The sequence below is a fragment of the Bos mutus genome, chromosome 2, assembly GCF_027580195.1.
Source record: "Bos mutus isolate GX-2022 chromosome 2, NWIPB_WYAK_1.1, whole genome shotgun sequence".
NCBI lineage: Eukaryota > Metazoa > Chordata > Mammalia > Artiodactyla > Bovidae > Bos > Bos mutus.
The window spans coordinates 117,731,698-117,749,285 of record NC_091618.1 but is presented as its reverse complement, the minus strand read 5'-3'; the positions used below and the strand labels follow the sequence as shown (position 1 = coordinate 117,749,285).

General features: G+C 38.8%; 1 protein-coding gene across 1 annotated transcript in view; it reads left to right on the top strand.

Moving 5' to 3' along the window:
- Positions 1–17,588, top strand: part of TTN (titin) — a 276,220-nt gene that overhangs the window by 174,501 nt on the left and 84,131 nt on the right. The window contains 31 exon segments of the mRNA XM_070359061.1: positions 1,797–1,920; positions 2,636–2,902; positions 4,743–4,840; positions 5,793–5,961; positions 6,051–6,317; positions 6,419–6,685; positions 6,775–7,053; positions 7,145–7,553; positions 7,660–7,784; positions 7,889–8,155; positions 8,899–9,168; positions 9,259–9,561; positions 9,660–9,962; positions 10,240–10,427; positions 10,518–10,632; positions 10,739–11,023; positions 11,114–11,265; positions 11,957–12,104; positions 12,387–12,564; positions 12,856–12,977; positions 13,072–13,359; positions 13,470–13,766; positions 13,888–14,074; positions 14,532–14,647; positions 14,739–15,038; positions 15,154–15,453; positions 15,548–15,653; positions 15,742–15,938; positions 16,022–16,327; positions 16,423–16,701; positions 17,245–17,544. Of these exon segments, the coding sequence (XP_070215162.1) occupies positions 1,797–1,920; positions 2,636–2,902; positions 4,743–4,840; positions 5,793–5,961; positions 6,051–6,317; positions 6,419–6,685; positions 6,775–7,053; positions 7,145–7,553; positions 7,660–7,784; positions 7,889–8,155; positions 8,899–9,168; positions 9,259–9,561; positions 9,660–9,962; positions 10,240–10,427; positions 10,518–10,632; positions 10,739–11,023; positions 11,114–11,265; positions 11,957–12,104; positions 12,387–12,564; positions 12,856–12,977; positions 13,072–13,359; positions 13,470–13,766; positions 13,888–14,074; positions 14,532–14,647; positions 14,739–15,038; positions 15,154–15,453; positions 15,548–15,653; positions 15,742–15,938; positions 16,022–16,327; positions 16,423–16,701; positions 17,245–17,544 (7,012 nt within the window).

The following is a 17,588-nucleotide window of genomic DNA, read 5'->3' as shown; positions in this document are numbered from 1 at the left end:
TCCTACTTATTTTCCCTTATTTTGTTTTGGCTTTCCCAATTATTAAGGTAGTTATTTTAATAGCCCAGCTCTTCATTAAGGAAAAACCTTCATATGAAACCTTATTCCTAACTCTCTTATTTATACCACCATAATAAACAGTTCTACTGATAAAAATGTTTACATTATTCTTAACTGTAAGTGAACTCTTAAGCAAAATCAATCTCTACGACAGGGCACAATGTCTTGAGGAATTTGGGATAGTTGAACTAGAAGAACCGCCAGTTGTTTTATAATTTACTGTCAAGATAGCTCTGTCTATAGCCTGATAATCAGTTGGCACAAGCCAGTTATGGGACCTAATTGCAGCCCATATCAAGCCAGTGTATTTTTTTTGACAATTCATTTTCCTACAGGTGATACCCCTTCAAACCACCTAAGGTTGCATTTACAACAATAATATAAACCAGATATTAACGGTAGTGGCAGCATTTGTCTTCATACTCTAAGATCGCAGTAGTCTCCTGCTTTCACTAGTTCTGAAGTCTCTTTATCCGTCTGTGCTCTGTGAACAATCATAGCTCTGTCTGACACCTGCTTTTCCCAGTCATAGGTGCAAATACATGACTTTGATATATGAAATGAAGAGCCAACATCTTCATTTGTGTTTTCTAACAAAATTAAGAGACTGTACAAATTATTTTACTCATGTTTAATTGCTAATTTAATCACATTTGGTTTGCAAATAATTGCTAATTTAGTCACATTTGGTTTGCAAAATAGTTGCTAAATAAATGGGAAGAATTCTAGTTCATTGCAAGGCAAACACCTTGCATTTAGAACATAAGGTTAACTTTCAGCTAACTATATGTGATCATTTTTCTCCCTTCCTTTCATGATTTAGCTATTATAAGTTCTTCCTTTATATATGTAAACCCAGTAGTAAAATGGAGTCAAATATATATGTATACATATAAATACTTACACACATATAAATTCGCCAAGGCATTTCAACATAGAAGTCCTCCCTGTAATTATATAAAGGTAACTGCAAACTATACAAACCTAAAATGTCCTCAAAAGATTCCAAACTATTGGTTTAAATTATTTTCAAATACATATATGCTATACAAATTACTATAAAGCATTTTGGAAAGCACTATTTCAGACTCTTTACCTGAATGAACTAAATGTACCTACATATGTGTGTGTGTGTGTGTGTGTGTGAGTAGAGAGAGACAGAGGAATGTTATTTTGTATATTCTTTTTTATTCCAGTTGTATTGATATATAATTGACATACAGCACTGTATAAGTTTAAAATGTACAGCATAATAATTTGGCTTATGTGTATCATGAAATGATTACCACAATGTTTTGTGAGCACTCATCTCATATTAAAGATAAAGCAAAAAATTTTGTCCTGTGGTTAAGAACTCTTAGGATTTACCTTCTTAACAACCTTCATATATAACATACGGCAATGTTAATTATATCTGTTATGTTGTAGTACATTACATCCCTAGTACTTATTTATCTTTAACAAGAATTTTCTACCTTTTGATCAGTTCATCCAATTAGCCTCTCCCCACCACCCCACCCAGCTAAACAAAGATCTGATCTCTTCTTCTATGAGTTTGTTGGGTTTTTTTGTTTTTGTTTTTGAACTATAATTGACCTATAACACTATATTAATTCCTGATACACAACATAGTGATTCTTATTTCTGTAGATTTCAAAATGATCACTGTGATAAATCTAGTTACCATTCATATATCCTTAAACTGAACTTTTTTCTTTTTTCCCAAAAAAAACTAGGTGGTTATGCGTTCAGAAGGAAGAGTTCATACACTTACTTTGAGGGATGTAAAATTAGAAGATGCTGGAGAAGTCCAACTAGTAGCAAAAGATTTCAAAACGCAAGCCAAACTCTTTGTGAAAGGTAATAATCACACAGCTTATTTGTTTAAAAACATGTATAATACAGAGTTTCTTAAATAATGCCAACTCTTAACTATCTGTATATGATAAGTACCACCTGGTGGTCAGACAGTAAAGTGTCTGCCTGCAATGTGGGAGATTTGGGTTCGATCCCAAGGAGGAAATGGCAACCCACTCCAGTACTCTTGCCTGGAAAATTCCATGGACGGAGGAGCCTGGGAGGCTACATACAATCCATGGGGTCACAAACAGTCAGACATGACTGAGTGACTTCACTTCACTTTACTTCACAGATCTCTCAAATCCACCGAATATCAGAAAGGCTAATTTTACTTTTTGGCCTAACAAAATTAGACCAAAATTTAACTTAAAAAAAAAAAAAAACCAAACTTGGCTAGAATAGGTTTCACTTCCTTTTTCCATCCCACTGTTTTTATTGCATTCAGTAAACAGTTGGAGGAAATCTCATTATCAATGGGTACCTATCACTCTCTTAACCAAGAGTTGGCTATTATTTCCTTGTTGTTTCATATTCTTTGCTTTTCCTCTGTATATAAAAATAATGATGAAACATCATTATTAGAGGAAAACATCCAGGTGGAATCAAAACTTACAAATGAAACTTAAAAACAGAAAAGCCCTCGAGATACAAGAGGAGAATTGAGGAGGTGCTGAAACTCTTGGAGAAGTTTGGCTAATTAGTATGATTCTTTCAGAACCCCCAGTTGAATTCACTAAGCCTCTTGAGGACCAGACGGTCGAAGAGGAAGCCACAGCGGTATTGGAGTGTGAAGTATCCCGAGAAAATGCTAAGGTGAAATGGTTCAAAAACGGGACAGAAATTCTCAAAAGCAAGAAGTATGAGATTGTTGCCGATGGTAGAGTCAGAAAACTTATTATACACGGCTGTACCCCAGAGGATATTAAGACATACACTTGTGACGCTAAGGATTTTAAGACTTCTTGTAACCTGAATGTCGTGCGTAAGTATTCTTCTTACACAGGACTTTTCACTTGTAACTCTTTGATAAGAACAACAAAACCACTTTTTGCATGCCCTTCTTGGCCTAACTGCATTTCTTGGAGACTTACATTATTGGTACTAATGTAACATGATCTTTTATGTGTTTAAAAAAAGAACTGTCCTTCTGCTATATCTGGTCTGAGAAAGGCAGAGTGATCACTTTTTGCTATGCTTCTCACTGAGTAATGAGCAGATGTGCTCTTTGCCTATGTGGAGTAAGCCTACTGCAGGAATATCCCAATACAGATAAGGACAATTTAAACTTAAAAAGACAAGAAGGGAGTCAGAAAAAAAAAAAAAAAAAGGAAAGGAAATGAAAACAAGTTCCACTTGGAAGGAAAATGAATTCTCAGGTGTGAGAAACCACTAGAAAATGAGCTTGAAACTTCAGTTTGAAAAGGAGCACCCCAGAGGTCTGCTGTAGTGTGATAAAACCCATTCACATAAAGCTGTCTCTGAGAAGAAGAACGGAAAAGAAGATGGAGTGGAGCCTGGATTGAGTCCTATAAGTGAAGAGAGCACTAATGGTTTTTACCCTTATTTCTTTCTCTGGTGGAAAATATAACATCTTTTTTCAAAATGCCACATGCTGGCTCATTTTTTTCATTCATTCATTGGTCGAGCGGTAACTTTTTTAGAGTGTCTTTATTTTTGTGTAGTATTTGCTATTTACTCACCTTAAGATATGTGGGCACCCCCCACACACACCCCTACCATGCCTAATCCATCAAGCTTACTTTCTGCACTCTGCAAACTAGGGTAGTCCCTGCCCTAGCATGGAAAACAGTTTTATTTTTAAAGAATCAAGCCCATTTTTTAATTCTTGTGTGGAATTAGAAAACAATACACTTGCTGTTTGGTTTAGTTGCTTCCCATCTGTTAACAGCTCGTAATGGCTTTGATTGTGCTTCCATGCATCTTAGTCAGTTTCATTCTTTCCACATTGTGGTTGCTCTACTTTCACTTAAGACAGAATAGCTTCTTGGGTCACCTTCTTCTCTGTCCTCTACTTTGTCTCCACTCCAAGAAGGCTCAGCTACAATGAGCATATCTTCAAGCCTATTAGCCAGCACTTGTGTCCCAGAATCTCACTGATCAAGAAAGGTCATCTTGGGAAGGACTCACAAAGAGCCCTGGAAAAAGGAAGGACATGTTGGCAGCTCTTCAATCCTATAAATCCACCAACTTAATTCTGGAGAGAAATAAAACTATAAATATATATATATATAAAAGAATCACCCTCCCACTCAAAGCTTGTTGCTTAGTTGCACTAATGAACTTTATGCCTTATATTTGACTTATTTGAAGCTGACACACCAAAAAAGCTGAACGTATATGATTTCAATTGCAGACTTATGCCTCTTAGCTATAGACAAGACTGGCCATAGCTCTCCAAGCTGTACTACAATTGAATTCTTCTAATTTCTCAAAGATTATTCTGCCTGCCTTAAATAAGATAATGATTCTTTGCTACTGGTATTTTCTTTGACAATATCAACTTTCAACTCTGGAGAAGTATCAATGAAGATTTTTCCTTCCAGCTATCATTCAGAAGAACTAAGCTGGTGATAGGAAGAATTAGTTGGGCATATAATATGCTACATAATTTTATAAAAACTACAGAGATGTGTAAAATGCAAAGCATCACAACTGAATGGCAGCTCCAAGTGACTTGCAAATCAGTGGTAGCCTAATATGAAAAAGCCTGCAAAAAGACTCACTTTTTCTTAATATGCACTATAGTAATGTCAGAATGAATTTCTAGAAACCTCATTTTGAATTCTGACCTTCTCTTACAGCTCCTCATGTGGAATTCTTAAGACCACTCACTGACCTTCGAGTTAAAGAAAAAGAAATGGCCCGATTTGAGTGTGAAATTTCCCGAGAAAACGCCAAGGTCTGTGATTGTGTGGTTGCTAACTTGTGTTCGCCAGTAAATTTGTTTACTTTTGGTCAGCCAAAATGAGAAGAAAAAAAAAAGTGAACCAAACCTATCTCTAATCATTTTACTTTTAGATTAATGGTTTTTTCTCTCGTATGACAAACATACTTGATTTAATTGTTCTCTTAGTAGTATTCACTTGCTATTACTTGAAAAATGCTGGATTTACAATCAGGGCATTTAGATATAATTAATTTGAACCATAGGAGAGAGATTTTTCTTAAGTTAAAAACAATCAAATATCAGCAATGTCCTATCTCTCAACTAAATACTCCTGGTAGCCATTAACTACCATGCTATGCTATGCTATGCTAAGTCGCTTCAGTCGTGTCCGACTCTGTGCGACCCCAGAGACAGCAGCCCACCAGGCTCCCCCGTCCCTGGGATTCTCCAGGCAAGAACACTGGAGTGGCTTGCCATTTCCTTCTCCAGTGCATGAAAGGGAAAAGGGAAAGTGAAGTCGCTCAGTCGTGTCCGACTCCTAGCGATCCCATGGACTACAGCCTACCAGGCTCCTCCATCCATGGGATTTTCCAGGCAAGAGTACTGGAGTGGGGTGCCATTGCCTTCTCTGTTAACTACCATAGGAGAGTCAACTTTAAGTCTCAGTTTACACATTTGGAAAACAAAGGAGTTGGTCTGCATGAAATCCAAAGCCCTCTATGACTCCACACTTATATGATCCCATTATTTTTAATACCTGATAGCAGTGTCACAGCTGTTCACATAATTGTGAAGTTTGTTCTTGTTTTGGGGGGTTTGGTTATATTTATCACTTTAGTTCTTCTTAATAATATTAGGTCTTACTGACTGCTTTTAGAAGAGCTTAGGATCATAGTTCCTCTCAAGGACATACATGTGAAGGAATAAGAAAACTGATAAAGGTATTTGTTTATCTTAAATAAAGGTTCATTGGTTTAAAGATGGTGCTGAAATTAAAAAGGGCAAAAAATACGACATCATATCTAAGGGAGCAGTCCGCATTCTTGTTATCAACAAATGTCTACTGGATGATGAAGCAGAATATTCCTGTGAAGTACGGACAGCAAGAACTTCTGGCATGCTGACAGTTCTGGGTAAGAGTGAAGCCTTTCTCTGCAGAAGTATATGTGTTGGGGGAAAAAAACTCCAGTTTAATTCATTTTTTAAAAAATTCTTCTTGCAGAAGAAGAAGCTGTCTTTACAAAAAATCTTGCCAACATTGAGGTTAGTGAAACAGACACTGTAAAACTGGTTTGTGAGGTCTCCAAGCCTGGAGCAGAAGTGACTTGGTACAAAGGGGATGAAGAGATCATTGAAACAGGAAGATACGAAATACTTACTGATGGACGAAAGAGAATCCTGATCATTCAGAATGCTCACCTGGAAGATGCTGGCAACTATAACTGCCGACTCCCAAGCTCTCGAACTGATGGCAAAGTCAAAGTTCATGGTAAGAAAATTACAGTGAATGCTATTTTAAGAAAATCATGCTTGTTGCATTCAAGGTAGAAATGCTAAAGTTTTCAATATCTTGCAACTTTTTCTTTCCAGAACTTGCTGCTGAATTTATCTCAAAGCCTCAAAACCTTGAAATACTTGAAGGAGAAAAGGCTGAATTTGTCTGCTCTATATCAAAGGAAAACTTTGAAGTCCAGTGGAAGAGAGATGATAAGACTCTTGAATCTGGAGATAAATATGATGTCATTGCTGATGGCAAAAAGAGGGTTCTAGTTGTGAAAGACGCCACATTACAAGATATGGGCACTTATGTAGTCATGGTTGGGGCCGCCAGAGCAGCAGCTCACTTGACTGTAATTGGTAAGTGCGTTTGTGCTTCTTGAATTTACTTACATTTGCATCTACCACTTTGGTCCTTCATACTAGAAAGTCTTGCTGATTGCTTTCAGAAAAACTCAGGATTATAGTTCCTCTGAAGGACACCCGTGTGAAGGAACAACAAGAAGTCGTCTTTAACTGTGAGGTCAACACCGAAGGTGCCAAAGCCAAATGGTTCAGAAATGACGAAGCCATATTTGATAGTTCGAAATACATTATTCTCCAAAAAGACCTGGTCTACACTCTCAGAATTAGAAACGCGCAGTTAGATGATCAAGCCAACTATAATGTGTCTCTGACCAATCACAGAGGTGAAAATGTTAAGAGTGCAGCCAATCTAATAGTAGAAGGTAAGTCACTTATTTGACATCAGAGATTTTAAAAATCAGTTTCTATTATGAGAACAGCTAAAATCCACATTCTTCTTCTCCTTTCCAACAGAGGAAGATCTTAGGATCATTGAGCCTCTTAAAGATATTGAAACAATGGAGAAGAAATCTGTCACATTCTGGTGTAAGGTGAACCGGCTCAACGTCACATTGAAATGGACCAAAAATGGAGAAGAAGTGGCTTTTGACAACCGTGTCTTATATAGAATTGACAAATATAAGCACTCTCTAATCATTAAAGATTGTGGCTTCCCAGATGAGGGTGAATATGTTGTCACTGCGGGACAAGATAAATCTGTTGCTGAGCTTCTCATCATAGAAGCCCCTACAGAATTTGTGGAACACCTTGAAGACCAGACAGTCACTGAGTTTGACGATGCCATCTTCTCCTGCCAGCTCTCCAGAGAGAAAGCAAATGTAAAATGGTACAGAAATGGGAGAGAAATTAAAGAAGGCAAAAAGTATGTGAGAACATCTCAATCTCTTCTTAGCTATATACACATATACATGTTTGGCAATATAGTGGTCCTTATGAAAGCTAACCAATAATTCAATCTCTTCTTTTAGATACAAATTTGAAAAAGATGGCAGTATACATAGACTCATTATAAAAGACTGCAGGCTGGATGATGAATGTGAATATGCTTGTGGAGTAGACGACAGGAAGTCTCGAGCTAGACTTTTTGTGGAAGGTACCTATTAAATGAAAGGACGATGTTTAATATTAGCACCAGTCTTCAAATGTTGTTAATCCCAATACAAACATGTTTGTATTTATTTCACATTTTCTTTTCAGAAATCCCTGTTGAGATCATCAGACCTCCCCAAGACATCCTTGAAGCCCCTGGTGCTGATGTTGTCTTTTTAGCTGAGCTCAACAAAGATAAGGTGGAAGTCCAGTGGCTCAAAAACAACATGATTATCGTCCAGGGTGACAAACACCAGATGATGAGTGAAGGAAAGATACACAGGCTACAGATTTGCGACATCAAGCCCCGTGACCAGGGCGAATACAGGTTTATTGCCAAAGACAAAGAAGCCAGAGCTAAGCTTGAACTGGCAGGTAAGTCCCTTTCTTGTATCTTCAGATAGCCTTCTAAGACTACAGATACTGTGCTGGTTTCAGACTTCATAGTTGTGAGACCCTTTTATTCCTACTAAGCCCTGTCCACATGTTAACTATTCTTATTCCTCTTACCACCAAGACCCTTGCTCTTTACTTGCCAAAACCCAGCACAGTTCCTGGTATGTGGCAGCTGTTCATTAACTCCTAGAATTAACCTATTGCCCTGTGAGTCTCCCCAGCAAACCCAGGCCTAGAGCCAGCCCTATTCTTTTGTACTTTCCAAGTCCCTGTGGGGCCCCTTAGGTCTGTTCTTATTCTGACCCAGGCTTCTAAGACATCCCTGTAGGCTGACATTTTGAAAAAGCCATTAATACACCTCTTGTACATAACAACAAGTTTGTCTGATTTATCTTGAACTAAGTATGAGGTGCCTACTCTGTATAAAACAAAAAGCATGTTTTATGCACTACATTTAGGCCTGATATTATTAACAGCAAAGAATGGAGATTTTATGGTTTCATATCATCCTTAATCCTCTGTTCTTCAGAGTCTGATAATTTGTCAAGTAAGCTGTTGAGAACGCAAAGTCAGCTAGTGTTCTCTCCACTGTGAAGTTACTGTGATATGCTTCCAAGGTTATGTAACTAGTATTTGCTGATGAATGCATAGTAAAACAGCTAGGGCATCTCTGGGCTACAATAAAGCACTCCAGAACATTCACATGTGATTTTTCTCACTAGCTGCACCTAAAATCAAGACAGCTGACCAAGACCTGGTGGTTGATGTTGGCCAGCCTCTGACGATGGTGGTGCCCTACGATGCCTACCCCAAAGCAGAAGCTGAGTGGTTTAAAGAAAATGAACCCCTGTCTTCAAAAACAGTTGATACCACAGCTGAACAAACTTCCTTCAGAATTTTTAAAGCCAAGAAAGAAGACAAAGGAAGGTATAAAGTTGTGCTTCAGAACAAACATGGAAAAGCAGAAGGATTCATCAATTTAAAAGTTATTGGTAAGCCCTTGAGTCACTTGGACTTTACTGGCAACGCACAACTAAAAATGTGATAATACACTAAAAAAAAATTGTATATGTGAATTTCAGATGTTCCCGGGCCAGTACGTAACTTAGAAGTGACAGAGACATTTGATGGTGAAGTGAGCCTTGCTTGGGAAGAACCACTAACTGATGGTGGAAGCAAAATCATAGGTTATGTTGTCGAAAGACGTGACATCAAGAGAAAGACGTGGGTTCTGGCCACTGACCGTGCAGACAGCTGTGAGTTTACTGTCACTGGTCTACAGAAAGGAGGAGTTGAGTACCTGTTCCGTGTGAGTGCAAGGAACAGAGTTGGCACTGGTGAACCAGTGGAGACTGACAGTCCTGTAGAAGCGAGGAGTAAATATGGTAAGAAGACTTTTTTAAGTCGATTGTAAAGTAGCTCATCTCTGCTTTTATCCCTGAGATAACTGAAAGCCCATGTTTTCTTCTGTGATGAAATGCAGATGTTCCAGGCCCTCCTCTGAATGTAACGATCACTGATGTGAACAGATTTGGTGTCTCTCTGACATGGGAGCCACCCGAGTACGATGGAGGTGCTGAGATCACAAACTACGTCATTGAATTAAGGGACAAGACTTCTATCAGGTGGGAAACTGCCATGACAGTGAGAGCCGAAGACCTGTCCGCAACTGTCACTGATGTGGTGGAAGGACAAGAGTATAGCTTCCGGGTCAGGGCCCAAAACCGAATTGGAGTTGGAAAACCAAGTGCAGCCACACCTTTCATCAAAGTTGCTGATCCGATTGGTAAGTTCATCAAAAAAGGAGAAATAAGTACTCCACTAAATCAAGAAACTAAGCCTATCAATTAAAATAAAAGTTAATGCAAAGCACATCAGAGAAATTTGAACAAAATTGTAGAAATGCAGACTATGCCTGCTTTTATCCAGTGACTACGGGGATGATTGAAATGATGACTGCATTGTCTTAATAAATCTGTCACTGAACTAAATGGTGGGTTTCCCAGGTGGCACTAGTGGTAAAAGAATTAAATGGCATACTCCAATTCTTTCTTCCAATCCAGAGAGACCAAGTCCTCCTGTGAACCTAAATGCCTCAGATCAGACTCAGTCCTCAGTTCAGCTCACATGGGAACCTCCTCTGAAAGATGGAGGAGGCCCAATTTTGGGCTATATAATTGAACGATGTGAAGAAGGAAAAGACAATTGGATTCGTTGCAATAAGAAACTTGTCCCTGAACTGACTTACAAGGTAGGGCATGTGTATCTAACATAAATAGTTTATGATTGTAGACTTAAATGTATATATATATTTTTTACAATTATTGTTTCCTAATTTTAGGTTACTGGATTACAAAAAGGAAATAAGTACTTATATCGCGTATCTGCAGAAAATGAAGCTGGTGTTTCAGATCCATCTGAAATTCTTGGTCCTCTAACTGCTGATGATGCTGATGGTAAATGGATGTTTCATTGTTAGATTTGGGAACAGCACGTAGCTTCTTTAGGGGTATAGGGATTTAAATATAGTATTGGAAAGTCATTAATTTTTCTCTTTGGTAGCTGAACCAACAATGGATTTGAGTGCATTTAAAGATGGTCTGGAAGTTATTGTGCCAAATCCCATCAAGATCCTGGTTCCAAGTACAGGCTATCCAAGGCCCACTGCTACCTGGTCTTTTGGAGATAAAGTACTAGAAGCAGGGGACCGGGTGAAAATGAAAACCCTGTCTGCCTACGCCGAGCTTGTCATCTCTCCAAGTGAACGTCCAGACAAGGGCATTTACACGCTGAAGTTAGAAAATCGTGCAAAGGCAATTTCTGGGGAGATTGATGTCAATGTAATTGGTAAGGAACTAACCTTTTATCATATAAGGTGATTTGACAGTACTAATATTGGTTCAAGCTATTAATGATTCTGACTGAATTTTTTTTCAGCTCGCCCAAGTGCACCCAGAGAACTGAAATTTGGTGATATAACCAAGGACTCAGTACATTTGACTTGGGAGCCACCAGAAGACGATGGAGGAAGTCCATTAACTGGATATGTTATTGAAAAGCGTGAAGTCAGCCGGAAAACATGGACTAAAGTAAGTTTTGAGCAGCAACGCACCAACTCCAGAAAAGAGAATGGAGGAAATCCTGAGATGCCTTGCAAAGTTAAATGTTTTTACCTTTACACTGCTGAAAAAGTACCTCAATCTTTTTTAAAATGTGTTGATGCTAATGCTTCCTGAGGTAGTTCAACCAAGGTATGGTGTAATTGCCTCTTTCTATGAGCTTTACCAGATCTTTTTCAACTAGGTTTGTTAAAAAAAAAATAAAGCAAAACCTACTTATTTACTTAGTACCAGATTAGTATCCAGTATGTCCTTTTAAAAGGGCTATAAGCCATTCTAAGGACACTAAGTACTAAATTAACTCTCTGGTTGTCATACCTCTCACTCCACTAGATAACCTTAGTTGGCCTAACTGCCCTTTTCTCTCCCCAGTTTATACCATTACTTTCCTTTAACCTTGATTTATCATATTTCTACTGGCCAAGCTGGTAGAAAGAATCAACACCTTATTTGCCAACTTTTTAATACATATAAATTATGAAACAATTCCACCTTATATTAAGGGTCAGATATTATTTTGCATCTTTCTTTGCAACTTTTTCCTTAATATGAAATTAACACAGTCATCCTTAGCATTCAAAACTCTGCTCGTGAAAAAACCTTTTGACTTGGGCAGAGAGTTTTTGGAAAACAACTAATTAATTGTATTGCTTTGTCCCAGGTTATAGACTCTGTGACTGACCTAGAATTCACAGTTCCTGATCTTCTTCAAGGAAAAGAATATTTATTTAAAGTCTGTGCTTGTAACAAGTGTGGCCCCGGAGAACCCGCATATGTTGATGAACCTGTAAATATGTCAGCTCCTGCAAGTGAGTACATCCTTGATAATTTCTTACCTAACCTCTTGTTACCTGTTTTTGTTTTTATTTTTCACTTATTTATTTTTTGGCCACACTTGTGTGGCTTATGGGATTGAACCTAGGTTATAGCAGTAAAAATGTGGAGTCCTAACCCTGGACGACCAGGGAATTCACACCTGTTTTTGCTTTAGACCTGGAGTTGAAGTTATGAGGGAAAGACACAGGTTGGCAACAGAGAGATTTCATAGATGGTCTATCTAAGACTGACGCTATCTCTTTAAAACGCTATAGCGGTACCTGACCCACCAGAGAATGTTAAGTGGAGAGATCGAACCGCCAAGAGCATCTTCCTAACATGGGACCCACCTAAGCACGATGGTGGTTCACGCATCAAAGGGTATATAGTTGAAAAATGTCCACGTGGTTCTGATCGATGGGTCGCCTGTGGAGAACCAGTGGCAGACACAAAGTAAGTGTTTAAATTATTTGACATAAGAGTAAATATTTACTCTTACTACATGAGCTTTATTTTGGAAAGTCTAAATGTTAAGTTTAGAACTTCTTTGGTGTGCCTAATTTGTTAAAAGTGCTGCTGAAGTTACCCTTTAATCAAGATTTTTATTAATTAAAATACTGATGCAATCCAGAATTAAAGGATAGTATTATACCAGGGGTATTAATTTTGGAAATATTATGAATACTACATCATGGGACAGATGAAATGCCTTAAAGTAAAACATCCTCCTTTGTTTCCTGACAGAATGGAAGTGACAGGTCTTGAGGAAGGCCAGTGGTATGCCTACCGTGTGAAGGCCTTGAACAGGCTAGGAGCCAGCAAGCCAAGCAAACCCACAGAAGAAATCCAGGCTATAGACACACAGGGTACTCACTTTAGGTTTTTGCTTTGTTAGCCAAGACTTCTGACTTTAACTCCACCTGAACTTGCTAACATCTTAAATAATCTTTTCCAATTTAGAGGCTCCAGAAATTTTCCTGGATGTGAAGCTCCTTGCAGGTATCACTGTAAAAGCAGGAACTAAGATTGAACTTCCTGCCACTGTAACCGGCAAACCTGAACCTAAAATAACCTGGACAAAGGCTGACATGCTTCTGAAACAAGACAAAAGAATCACCATTGAAAACGTTCCTAAAAAATCCACAGTGACGATCATGGATAGTAAGAGAAGTGACACCGGCAGGTACATCATCGAGGCTGTGAACGTCTGTGGTCGGGCCACCGCCGTGGTAGAAGTGAACGTCTTAGGTGAGGGAGGTGCTCGTTTTAAAAATGAGCAAACTCATTCTAGCTACTTTTGAAAATAAAACATGATTTAAAAATGTGGTTTTTTTCTGAGTGTGTAATGCCATCCACAGATAAACCCGGACCCCCAGCTGCTTTTGACATCACAGACGTGACCAATGAGTCGTGTCTTCTCACATGGAACCCACCACGTGATGATGGTGGATCTAAAATCACAAATTACGTTGTGGAGAGAAGAGCCACTGACAGTGATATGTGGCACAAGCTCTCATCAACTGTCAAGGATACCAAGTTCAAGGCAACCAAGTTAACACCCAATAAAGAATACATCTTTAGAGTTGCTGCAGAAAACATGTACGGTGTTGGTGAGCCAGTCCAGGCCACTCCAATAACAGCCAAGTTTCAGTTTGGTAAGTTTCTCATTAACCAGTTAGTTTAAAGGGAAAAAAAAAGGATATTTATGTTAAATGTATATTTAGTTGTCATATTTATATAAAGGCTATATAACCCATACAATTATCCTGTCTATAGATCCACCTGGACCTCCAACTCGCCTAGAACCTTCTGACATCACTAAAGATGCAGTGACCCTCACGTGGTGTGAGCCAGATGACGATGGTGGCAGCCCCATCACTGGATACTGGGTTGAAAGATTAGATCCTGAAAGTGATAAATGGGTTAGATGCAATAAGATGCCAATAAAGGACACAACATACAGGTACGCCCAAGCTCTCCATCACAGTGTTAAAACAGCAGTGTATACAAATTTTCATTCTTTAGCATTCCTTTTGAATATATCTGATTATATATCACTATAAAAATTTTAATTATTTTTATTTATCTTTTCTGTTACCACATAATTTCAAAAAAGACATAAATTCCATTGAAGGACACAGTTCATAATTTCTTACCATAAAATATCAACTTTATGGAAGTTCCAAAGTGTTTGGTCCTCCAGTATATTAATGATTATTATTATAGATATTATAATTAGATTGGTACATGTGACCAAATCTTGTGTGTGACCATGAAAAGGCAATTTTTAATTTATATTGAAATATTTTCATTTAAATTGCCAAACCAATTTTTAAATAAATTACCTTCTTCTATGTGAAATAAATAGAATTTTCTGCTTTTCATCATGGTATTCAACTCATACTTTGTTCCTAATTCAGAGTGAAAGGTCTCACAAATAAGAAAAAGTACCGATTCCGTGTGCTGGCTGAAAATCTTGCTGGACCTGGAAAACCAAGCAAATCAACTGAGCCAATCTTAATAAAGGATGCCATAGGTATGATTCATTTATTTTCTGTGATTGTTTTGAAGCTTATATTAATTCCTTTGACAAACCTAAATAATGATTTCATTTCATTGGCTTGCAGACCCTCCATGGCCCCCTGGAAAACCAGTTGTGAAAGATATAGGCAGAACATCATTGATGTTGAACTGGACAAAGCCAGAACATGATGGAGGGGCAAAGATAGATTCTTATGTCATTGAAATGCTAAAGACTGGCACGGAGGACTGGGTCCGAGTGGCTGAAGGGGTTCCCACCACCCAGCATTTGCTCCCAGGTCTCATGGAAGGGCAGGAATACTCATTTCGAGTTAGAGCCGTGAACAAGGCCGGGGAAAGTGAGCCCAGTGAGCCCAGCGACCCTGTGCTTTGCCGGGAGAAGCTCTGTAAGTCACTTTTGATTGTTTCATCTTTGCTATCTGGGTTCTTAGTGACTACTAGAAATTTTAGTGAAGACTGAATATTGGACAATAAGAAACGGACTATTTTTTTTTCCTTCAGATCCCCCATCACCACCTCGCTGGCTTGAAGTGATCAATATTACAAAAAATACAGCAGACCTAAAGTGGACAGTTCCTGAGAAAGACGGTGGGTCGCCCATCACCAACTACATTGTGGAAAAGCGAGATGTGCGACGGAAAGGCTGGCAGACAGTGGACACGACCGTAAAGGATACCAAGTGCACAGTGACCCCGCTGACGGAGGGCTCCTTATACGTGTTCCGAGTTGCTGCAGAAAACGCCATAGGCCAGAGTGACTACTGTGAAGTTGAGGACTCTGTCCTGGCCAAAGACACCTTTAGTATGCTCTCTAACTTCATTTTTGTGACACCATTTTATAGTAGATTGTCACTTTTCTCTCTGGTGTTTCTAACCAATGAAAATGTTGCTTTCAGCCACGCCTGGACCACCCTATGCTCTGGCAGTGGTTGATGTGACGAAACGACACGTTGACCTGAAGTGGGAACCACCTAAAAATGATGGTGGAAGACCAATACAGAGGTAGGACCTTAATTAACTCATAAAGAAGAAATTACATCTGGCTGAAGAGTCTTTATTAGTGTTAACAAAATGCTTGTTGTTTCAATAGATATGTCATTGAGAAGAAAGAAAAATTAGGTACCCGTTGGGTGAAAGCTGGAAAGACCTCAGGACCTGACTGTCACTTTAGAGTAACTGATGTCATTGAAGGAACAGAGGTCCAGTTTCAGGTTCGGGCAGAGAATGAGGCTGGAGTTGGTCACCCTAGTGAACCAACAGAAATCCTGAAAATTGAAGATCCAACAAGTAAGTAGTGCTGATTTTACAAAGGATATTGTCCAGAGTCTGATGATGAGATTATGGATGTAAACATTTCACTGTCTTTTAAGGTCCTCCTTCACCTCCTCTTGACCTGCATGTTACTGATGCTGGGAGAAAGCACATTGCCATTGCTTGGAAACCTCCAGAGAAAAATGGTGGAAGTCCTATTATAGGATACCATGTTGAAATGTGTCCAGTAGGCACTGAGAAATGGATGCGAGTTAATTCTCGCCCAATAAAAGACTTGAAATTCAAGGTTGAAGAAGGTGTTGTGCCCGACAAGGAGTACGTGCTGAGAGTGAGAGCTGTCAATGCTGTTGGAGTCAGTGAGCCATCTGAAATCTCTGAAAACGTGGTTGCCAAAGACCCAGACTGTAAGAACACAGTTTCTTTTTACAATTAATAAAGCAAACTTTACTCCTGCATTGCATTTTGACATACGATTTTTTTTTCCCCTTTTGGATTACAGGCAGGCCAACAATTGATCTGGAGACTCACGACATTGTTGTCATTGAAGGTGAAAAGTTAAGCATTCCTGTTCCCTTCAGAGCTGTCCCAGTTCCAACTGTTAGTTGGCATAAAGATGGCAAAGAAGTGAAAGCAAGTGACAGATTAACCATGAAGAACGATCACATCTCTGCACACCTCGAAGTTCCCAAGAGTGTCCGTGCCGATGCTGGCATTTACACCATTACCCTAGAGAATAAGCTTGGCTCAGCAACCGCCTCAATCAATGTCAAAGTCATAGGTAATCATTCTTTGATGAAATACCAGGCACGCTTTACATGTTGGGAAGATTGGTTAACTCTGCAGTGCTAGTAGAAATGGCTTCATGAATTGACTATTTGTAAACTAAATGTCCTTTCAGATTATTTCTTACCATATGAGAAGCAAAGCAATTCTAAAATGAAATTGCTAAACTCTAATTGCATTTGTTTACTTCTGTTGTAATTATTTGCATATGAAATAGCAATTTGAATAAGAGATATACCCAAAGAATGTTTAAATAACCAATATTCATTTATTAATTGTATTTTCAAGTTTTCATAGTGTTCTTAACCAGGGGTGGTGACATTTTCTGCCCCTTCCCCCAAACATGGTGGTGAATCGTGTTTGGAAATTTGGGAGGCCACTTTTGCTTGGAACAAAACTAAGAGGGAGCTACCGACACTTAATAGTTCAGAGTCAAGGATGCTAAATGGCCTACCGTGTCCTACACAGAGAAAGTGTGTGCTCTTAATACCGAGCCTTTTCAGGTTATAATAATAATTATCATTTTGATTTTTAATAGGCCTACCTGGGCCATGCAGAGATCTTAAAGCAAGTGACGTGACCAAGAGTTCTTGTAAATTAACTTGGGAACCTCCAGAATATGATGGTGGAAGCCCAATTCTTCATTATGTCCTGGAACGCAGAGAAGCTGGGAGGAGGACATACATACCAGTCATGTCTGGTGAGAACAAACTGTCTTGGACTGTCAAGGATCTCATACCAAATGGTGAATACTTCTTCCGTGTTAAAGCTGTCAACAAGATTGGTGGAGGCGAATATATTGAACTGAAAAATCCAGTCATTGCTCAAGATCCAAAGCGTAAGTTTGGGTGTGAACATCATAAAGCTAGGAGTTGTGTTTTT